Source organism: Uloborus diversus, chromosome 9 (genome assembly GCF_026930045.1).
Source record: "Uloborus diversus isolate 005 chromosome 9, Udiv.v.3.1, whole genome shotgun sequence".
Taxonomy (NCBI): Eukaryota; Metazoa; Arthropoda; class Arachnida; order Araneae; family Uloboridae; genus Uloborus; species Uloborus diversus.
In genome coordinates this window covers 22,259,871-22,270,006 of record NC_072739.1, presented here as the reverse complement: position 1 = coordinate 22,270,006, position 10,136 = coordinate 22,259,871, and the positions used below count along the sequence as shown (strand labels likewise).

At 34.3% G+C, this 10,136-nt stretch overlaps 1 protein-coding gene across 1 annotated transcript in view; it reads right to left on the bottom strand.

The window, feature by feature from the left end:
• Positions 1-10,023, bottom strand: part of LOC129229801 (Y+L amino acid transporter 2-like) — a 50,100-nt gene extending 40,077 nt beyond the window's left edge. Inside the window, exon 1 of the mRNA XM_054864177.1 lies at positions 9,522-10,023. Within this exon, the coding sequence (XP_054720152.1) occupies positions 9,522-10,023 (502 nt within the window). The remainder of the gene's footprint in view (positions 1-9,521) is intronic.
• Positions 10,024-10,136: the final 113 nt, after the last annotated feature.

The window sequence follows — 10,136 nt, the reverse complement described above, 5'->3', positions numbered from 1 at the left end:
CAGCAAGTTTTTAATAGGAACCTAACAGTATCAACTATTAAAATAAAAAAAACACACACACACACACAAGTATACATTATTAACTATTTACATAAGCTGTAGCAAAAGCAAAACAATCAGCAATTGCAAATACTAAAACAGACAATTTTTTTAGGGTCATTTGCCCCAAGGGTAAAACAAGGGGTCCTCTTCAGAGGTCCATCCAAGCAAATTTGGTTTGGTTTGTAGCTCCTTCACACAACGTCTTACAATTGAGCCTCTTTCCCAATTCGGGAAAGAGGCCTCTGAGCAAAAACATATCACCTTAAAATAAATCTTTTCAGAAAATTTCATTTGTAAAAATAACTTTCATAACTTTTAAGCTTGATCAAATAAGGCTTTGTGCATTAAATGGTACTTATAAATATCTTTCACAAAGAGTTTACTTCAATTATCAAACATTCTCATACAGTAATGTCATGGAACAAGAAATTTTGAAACATTGCAGATTGCACCTAATATTGAACAAACTACATTTGAACTTCTTGGAGAGTTGGGCAAATCAATCCATCTGCAAATAACACAAGTACCTAAGTGTTCATAAATATTAGTTTAATTTCCTCCTCTATATCACAGCCAATGTTGCCTAAATTTTAATATGTGGTATTCATGCAATCTAAATTGATTGCTATTCCAATAATCTTGCAGCTTACCAGGAAACATCACGATCAAGGAAATTCAAAAAAATTCCAAATTGGTGGCATTCGAAAGAGCATTGGAAAACATGTTTATGGCACTGAAACTACGTGCCCTCGTGACCACGTTATCGAAATATGATGTCTTAAAAATTGCCGAAATTTTTAGTAAAGTCGCCAAATTTAGCGAGTTTTGTTCAGAAATGGAAGGTACGGCGCGAATTCAACATCTGCATCTGACAAGACGTTTCACTTCCATATTTGGTCACCACCAAAGCGCGTGAGATCGCATTAATAAATATATATGCATATAATATCGCATTAATTCTTTACTCGGGGTGACTACCATGGCGCGGGGTGTCGTGGCACAGATTGCGGCATTGAAATTTTTAGGGGCTTGTGTTCCGGGATATTAACGTGCAACTGTATAGGGGAAAACGCCGCAGCCCGAAATATTTGTTTTATTTTATTGTAAAAACAGTGGAATTTTTTGTTATTCTTAAAACTGTCTGTTAAAAAACTGATGTTTAAAACTTTTATGCTTCTGCGGGTGAAATATTTCCACTGAAAGAGTTTATTCGATGATGAAACTGTTTTGAAAAAAATATGATAACCGTAGAGAAACGGTAAACACACTTTAAAGTCTTTTTTTTCTTTTTTTTTTGAAAAGTCGTAAATCTGAAGTCTTCAACAGTGTCTAAATACGAAGAAAACGACATTTTTAAAGATTTCAAACCATGTTCTCAAATATAAAAAAAAACGATTTCTGTCAGTTATTTCCAGTGTGTTTTTCGTTATGTGTATCGTTTTCAAGTTATGTGTAAACCCTCTAACAAGTCAAATAAAAAAAAAACTGTATTGATTTTTATTTTGCTCGTATTTGAATTCCCTTTTAACGTGAAACATAATTGGTAAAAGTGACTTCCAGTATTTTTAAAAATGACTAAATAACATGCAATATGATGTGCATTTACGTTATAGCGACTTTCAGTTGCAGTGACAGACTTTTTCGAACTACAGGGGTTGTTGTAATGAACATCGACTATAAAATTTTTGATAAGAATCTGTTATGAGGTAATTTCCGACATCGTTAGTTTTGCTGTGCAAATTTTTGACATTTACTATCCGCTGTTTTCTTTTTTTTTAATTATTATTTTTTTCGATTTTAAATTAAACATTTTCGCTAGCAGTGGTCAGACAATAAAACTTCATGAATGATAATAACTTTTGAAAAAATAAATAAGAGCTGGGATACTACAATCCATGATCATGTTCTTTCAACATCAAAAACTATCCATTTTATTTTCAATATATAAGCTTTAATAAGCATGTTTTTTTTTTACTTATTCATATTAATTCTCGTACATAATTATTAATTACTTACAACACATTTCATAACAAGAGTACAAACTTAAATTAGTTAAGTAAAACACACTTGAAATGCACTTAAATTCTGAAATGCATTATTATCACGATTACAAAGTTAAATCCTACGTTCAATTTCGTTATAAAGTTGTAGCTCCTCTGGATAAAGCTCTCTAGTTTCCATTTCACAGGCTTCATAGTTACTTTTTAATTTTACCCACACAAGTAAAGGGTTAATTCGAAGCATCGTTTACGCGCTTTGCAGATGACCAGAAATGGAAATGAGAGTCTTGCTAGACGCAGGCGATGAAATCACGTGGTATTTTCCATTTCTTGCCAAGTCTTTAAATTTGGCGAATTTTCGTAAGATTTCGACAGATTTTGACCCTCCATATCTCAAAAACAAAAGGACGAGGGCACACAATATTTGGGTCAAATTTTTTTCTAAAGATACTCTTTCGAATGCGACCATTTTTAACTTTTTTCATGATTACTGAACTCGTGATGTTTCCTGGTTAGAAACATTCATCCAAAATTTTAAAGGTGTAATTTTTGAGGATGATTTCAGTGTCGAAGAAAGGTGAATTTATATATCTGCAAGATTTATAACTGTGCCCTATTTTTGACTTTCCACAATTTTTTTAAAAATTTAATATGAAACAGAAAAAAAAAAGTTTTCCCAAACAAAATGGAGGGCATAATAATCTTTCCATGTCATTCTAGAGTACAAGGAAGGCTGTTTAAATGCATGTTTGTGAAATTATTACGTTTTGAGAAAGATTAGATTTTGCTATTAAGTGTTGATAAACATAAAAGGGGTAAAGAGATTTCTTTGAGAAAAGAAATAATCCAGTCAAATTAGGTCATGACCCGAACATTAAAAAAAAATAGAATCTGCACCTAGACTACATTTGTTCAGTATCATGAGTAGACAACGTAACAAGTCCCAAGAGTTTGAGCGCCGGGTTTGGAGTTATGGGGGGGGGGGGGGGGGGTGACAAAGAGGGGGCTGAAAATAAATTAGTGCCTTATTTCAACTGTATCTCCAACACTATTCCTTTCCATGAAAGTGCAATTGAATAATTAAAATGGTATATATTACTCAATATTTTTACACTGGTCTGTCATTCTGGGGGTGGAGCGGGGGAACCCCATTTTAGAAATGCATTGCACAAATGCAAAAGTTTCAATACAGGAATTTTATGGTTTTTATATTTGTGAGTGTATTTCCTTTGACCCCCCCCCTCCCCCTGTTTATAAAATACCGGGCCTAATTTAGTCAAAATACAAGTTTCTGCTACATTTCAATGCAATTCCGGGCAAATGTTACCCCAAATGAAGTAAAGTTCTTTGGAAACGTAATCCAGACCAAGGGTTAGCAACCTAAGACCTGGGGACAGCATTAGGAACACATTGTTTGTCTATCTATGCCGCAGGTGAAAACTTATAAAAAAAACTCAATTAAAACAAAATCAGGGGTGCCGACTTGCAAAAATTATTGGGAAGGGGGGGTGGCAGACATCACCAGGGGTTTAGGGGATTATGTAATCCCTCGGAGGCCCCACCCACCCCAAATAAAGTTCAGATTTTTGTACCTTGGAAATGCCATATTTTCTGGTGTGTATAGTTTTTACAAATAAAGAGCATGTGATATAGCGTTTTCAGAGTAAAACAATCTAAAAATTGGTTTACAAGTTTTCTGGTTCAACTAAATCATGTCACTGATGACAGTGCCAAGTGTGAAGTGTTACAACCGTATAAGAGAAATAATTCTCAACACATGCCATTTAAATTTAAAACCAAAAAGAAAAGGAAAAAAACACTTCAAAAATAGGATTGCAGCTGTGTCTCATAAAATTTCATAACCATCGGCAAAAATAAACCGACAAAAGTAAGATATTTGATATTCTTTAACACAGATTTAAAAAAAGCAGAAAAGTTTTCGCTTAGAAGTTTATTTCTTATTCGATAATGCAACTGAACTACTAAATCAGTTTCATCGTCATTTAATTTACTTGGGAGGAGGGAGGGCAAAGTAAATACAGTAAAAAATGTCCCCCTAAAAACAATAAAATTTCTGCATTGAAACTTTCGCATTTGTACACTGCATTTCTACAATAGGGGGGGGGGGGGCTTCTTCCGCTCCAACCCCTCACCCAGAATGGCAGAACTGTATAAAAATATTAAGTAATATGTACAATTTATATTTTTTATGTAATTATACTTCAATGAAAAGGAATAGTATTGGAGATACAGCTGGAATAATGCACTAATCTGCATTTTCAGCCCCCCCCCCCCTCTTTGTCCCCTCCCGTAACTCCCAAACCCGACACTCAAACTCTTAGGACTTTCTGCTACTTTATCTCCTCATGATACTGAACAACGTAGTACGGGTACAGATTCTTTTTTTTTTTTAATGTTCCGTTTCGGCCCTTTTTCGACCTAATTTGACTGGACTAAAAAGGTACAGTGCCCTTAAGAGAAGACTTCGGAAAAAACAGTAAATATGCAGACACAAGAGAAGAAAAAGAAGGAGGAAGGGAGTTAAATTTGCACAGTGACATTATGAAGGGGAGGATGCTGTAGGGTTTGGACCCAGTGGCGTAGCTAGGAAGGGGCAGAGGGGGCGGTTCGCCCCGGGCAACACTTTTTTGGGGGCGGCATTTTCTATTTGATGCGATGAAATTTAACTCGTTTTCCCAATAAGGAAATCATGCTTTTGATCTATTACTGGAGGCAAAAAAGAAGAAAACGTGCGAATTGTAAGGTTTTGGTACGACTATGATAATAAAATTACTCTAATACAAAAAACATGTGTTTTTCTTGTATACATCTCAGCACTATTGTTTGTTTGTTTGTTCTCTTCTTTCGTCTGAAGCCACAGACTGAGGGAGGTGGTAGTGTAAAGTCAAGGGACCATGTTTTTGTTCTTTTCTTTTGCTGTTAAGGTTAACTACAATAGAGGAAACAATAAATTTCATAACTTTTCGTTATATGATGAAGCTACCACCTGATTTTAAATAATTTCCTAGAAAACCGCCGTATTTGAAAAAAGAAAAAAAAAACTTTTTTTAAAAGGAAAGTGATAACAAGAGTAAAAAGAGAAAGGTCTCAAATGGTGGGTGATTTCTTGCTCATTTTCAGGATAGCATTATCTGTATCAACAATTGCTTTATTGGTCATTGACTACAAAATTTTCACTAAGACAGAATGAGTTTTAAGTTCATTTTATATTAAAAAAAATATTCACAACTCGAATAATAATTGCTTGTATTACTGTATTATATCAACCAATTCCTTTATACAATGAGTTTCACATTTAGTCATTTATTTTAAGGAAAGGTTTTTAATTAGTAAAATGATCTCTAGGCAAAGCCTTAGAACATTTTGACCTCTATTAGAAAAAAGAAAATCATTCAAATTTGGTAATGTAGCAGTACCGGATCTAGGGACGGGGAGGGGATGAGTCTTGCTCGTACCCTGGATGGCAACTTCCGAGTTTGTCAACATTAGGTGAATCGCTCAAGCACGGATCCAAAAGGAAGTAATAACTTCCTTTGAGAAACTAAATTGACCCTAAATTTGCGTTTCTAAAATCTTAAATTAGGAAAATTTCCCCGACCTTTACGCTTTTTCCTATTGTCGCAAAGCTTAAAATGCTATTTCAGGACTTTAATTTGGAAAACATTCCGGTGGAGAGCCACTTACTATCCCTTCCTCCCCTAAGTTGTCCAAAAAACACTAAAACAGCTTTTTGGGGGGCTCCATTTACACTCCCCCCTTTTCGTTATCTAAAGTGTGTCAAAGATAGCTTTAAAATGTGTTTTTAGGCCGGAGAACTTTGATCAACTGAGGACAGCTTAAAATTGAGTTGTTAAATCCTCAATAAATGTTACATTTTCGGAAAGAGCAACCGAAACATCCTATCCCTTAACGTCACTAAACAGCCCAACAGTGCAGTTTTAGGCCTTGAGTCTCCATTTCCAAGGGATAACGCCCATCCCATCACATCTTTTAGCCTAATATTGATTAAGTTTTTATAACTTTAATATCAACACATTCATAAGATCATTCAAGCCTTGACCCTTCCTGTATAATGATTAAAGATAGTCTAAAGTGTGTATTTAGGACATCAACTTCGAACTTTAAAATCAACATCTCATCCAATGTCACCAAAAATAGCTTAAAGTTGGGTTTTTGAAACTTAAACTTCAAAAAAATTCTAAGGTAGGGACCCCAGATGTGCACGAAATCACTTAATGTCATAATAGTTGGCTCCAATTTTCGTTTTTAGAAATTTCTGAGGGAAGACTGCAAACCTTTTTTTTCTCAGTAGTGACGAGCTTAAAATGAGCCACAGTTTTGAAAAAGATTTCAGGTGGGAAACCTCCCTCTGAACTCTCTTATAACATTGCACATCAAACAATGGCTGAAGTCGCATTTTTAGGACGTCATCTGAAAAAGTTTCAAGGGGAGACGGAAAAAACCATCTGACTTCCAACATTTTTGGAAACATTTGGAAACTATTGCCGTCAAAGATAGCCTATAGTTGCGCTTTTGAAACTTCGTCCTCGAAAAATTTTCAGAGAGCTCCGGAACGTTCCCTATTCTCTTTAACAGCATCAAAGATAGACTAAAATTGATTTCAAGTTTGAAAATATTTCGGCAGGAAAATCCAGTCTCTGTTGGAGTTAGGAGAGACACTTACACCACCTCCTACATTTACGTGTTTTTCTGTGTAGTTGAAAAACTTTCTGGACAGTGCCCCCGAACCATCCCCAATGTCTTCACGTATCAAAAATAGCCTAAAATTGCTTTTTTTAACACTTCAGTTTCGGAAATTTTCCTTGAAAAGTCCCGACTCCCTCACTTCACCAAAGAATGCATAAAACTAATTTTAATTAAAAAAAAAAAACCTGGTGGGAGCTCCAAGCATCTTTTCTATAAGCGTTACTAAAAATTGCTTAAAATTCCAAATTTTGACTTAAGTTTTGGAATGTTTTGGTGTTGCTCTGGATTCCTTTCAAGAAAAATAAGAAGGGAAAAAAAGAATTTTCTTTTCTTGTTTATTAAAATCACATTAAAATATTTTCGACTCTTTAATGTGTCAACTATTTCCCATCATAAAGGGCGGCAACTTGAGGAACCGCCCCGAGCGGCAGAAAGTGTAGCTACCCCACTGTCTGGACCATCCCCAAAATGAGTAAAAAAATTTCAAAATGAAGATGTCCATTTTTTATACATAATTGTCTTCTTTTTTCTTATTAAGACTTAAAAAACTCGAAGTTGAGTATATGCAAATTTCATTGGGCCCTCTCTAAAGTGAAATCTTGGCTACACTACTGAATATGCATATCTGGTATTTTTTGCGATTTCATTCAAAAAGCTCAAAGCTGGAAAAGGAGTTAAAAACAAATATGTAATTAAGCCTTTTTTCATTATAGCTCACTTTTTTTTGGAATCGGGCCCTAAAACCCCTGTACTGTGGCGGTGCGGCCATATTTGCGGCACTGATTTCGAACAACGATTGATTTTCTTCGTTTTGATCTGATTAGTTTGATCTGTGGTAGAAAGGTTTCATTTCATATAATGCCAAAAACTTGTTCAAGACAAGCACCAGGGGTCTGTCCAGGATTTTTCACAGGGTCCGTTTTTTGTGAAAAATCAAATAATTTTGTGAAAAATGAATTAATTTTGTGAAAAATCAAATAATTTCGCAAAAAAAAAATTGTTAAAACTGAATTTAAAAATTTAGTGCTGGCACAAACTGCATCAATTAAACTTAAAGTTGAGTGTTTTACTCTTCTATGTCGAAAAAATCATTCTGCAGTGTTTATCTGATATTTGGCGGGGGGGGGGGGGGGGGGAGGCATCGCTCTCTCAAGTATCAATATTCATCTACCATTCTACATTATGTTAAATTATACTAGAAAAATTTCTGTACAGTATTTAAAATAACTAACAAAAAAATAAATAAATAAAATAAAATTCAGAATAGGGTTCAGCATTTAACTTTTTGATCCAAGACACTCTTAAAAAGCACAGAATTTCGTTTATAAATTCCGTGATTTGAACAAAAATAAAAAGATATTTTAATTGTTTACCTCTTAACAAAGCGTAATAAACAACAAAAATTCGAAAAATCGGATTCCCATAGCGAATGCAAAGAGATCGCAATTCTCAAAGTGAAGGTATCAAAAGTATAAAAATGGCTTGTAAAAGAAATATTTTTGACAAAATTATTTTAAAATTGCATTTTAGAGTCCTATGATAAACATTTCATTAATATCTGTAGACAGTTGACGCAAAAAATAAATAAATAAATAAATAAATAAATAAAATAAAATAAATAAATAAAATAAACCATCTATTCAGCATTTTAATTTTTGACTCATAACAGAAAATGGAATTTTGCTTTAAAACCTTGAAATGAGAGTTCCAACAGAAATAAAGAGACTTTTATTTGCATCCTAATAAAGCGAAGTTAGCTTGGAAAAAACCAAATATGATTCTCATATCGGATGTTAAAAGATTGCATTTTCCAAAATGTAGACATCTAAAGAAAAAAAACGGTAATTAAAAGCGTTTATTTAAAGTTAATCATCCTTCTTAGCATCGAAAAATCAAAACCCATATAATTTTCTCCCAAAATAACAATTAAACATCGCACCCACCGCAAAAACGCAAATATTGACAAGCTGGTAAAATGATAAGAATATTTTCTAATCAAGTCATTATAAAGGTTCAACGCCAGACTATAAGTGGTGATAATTTTGAAGTTGGTAACCCTATCTGAAGAGATCATATTTTTTCCCCACCCTTACTATCTATCCCTTTCCAGTTCTAAGTTCATTTCGCAGATATATATTATTATTGTTTATTAAATCTTGAGCCGGGGGGGGGGAGAAAAGTGTTTACCAATGCCTTTTCAGAAAAGTTTACAACAACACCGCTGCTAATTAGCTGTGATAAAACAAACAACCATTATATTTATTTGGCAGTAGCAATTACTTATCACTTGCAGGAGCATTGCAAGAGTGCCGATTTTTTTTTTCAAAGTCAGCCGGTTTAGTATAAGCTTATCCCTCTAATTTGACTTCAAAATAGGCTCCAAAAATTATCGGTTTATACACAGAACTATGGTTTATACACAGAAATATGCGTTATTTTGCTTTTGCTCTTTCAATAAACAATTTGTGAAAGATACGATCTTGTTTATCAGAATTTTGTGAAAGGTCCGTTTTGTTTGATCGGGATTTTGTGAAAGGTCCGTTTTGGTTGATCGGATTTTTGTGAAGGGTCCGTTTTGGTTGATCGGATTTTTGTGAAGGATCCGTTAACGGACCCAAATATCCTCTGGCCAGACCCCTGAGCACAATATGTAAATCTTTAAAAAAATAAAAACTTTTCAATAACAATAATAGATAAATTTGAAGTAAGTAACATTATAAAACAAGACTACCCACAAAACATGGCACTCACATATAACAGCAACTGCAATCAATTTGACAGCATGCTCTGGGGCTTCACAATTAGCATAGAAAGGTTGCAATATGTATTCTGCAAAAGTAAGACCAATAATAGCATTGCCAGTAGGCATTATAATAAATAAAGCTACCCACAAATACAAAAAAGCTGCTAAAGGTCCAAAAGCTTCATTTAAATAAGCAAATTCCCCTCCAGATTTAGGTATGGAAGTTCCTAGTTCTGCATAACATAGGGCACCGCACAATGATAGCAAACCGGTGGACATCCATATAATTAATGACAAGCCAACAGAGCCAGCATTTAACAAAACACCTTTTGGGGAAACAAATATGCCTGAACCTACTATGACACCAACGATGATTCCTATACCATTACCAAGGCCTAGTTGTTTTTTTAATGTTACGATATTGGTAGGTTCAGAGCTTTCGTCAGTTTTGGTGGGAATTTCTTCAGAATTTAAGCTTTTAAAGCTTTCTCTGTTTGCGCTAGCTGACATTTCTGATCCGTCAAAACAAAACAGCTAACTAGAACAACACAACGACAGAAGACAGACAACACGTGGTAATTTAAAAGCTGTGAGCAAAACAATTTATTTGAAACGGAAGTAGT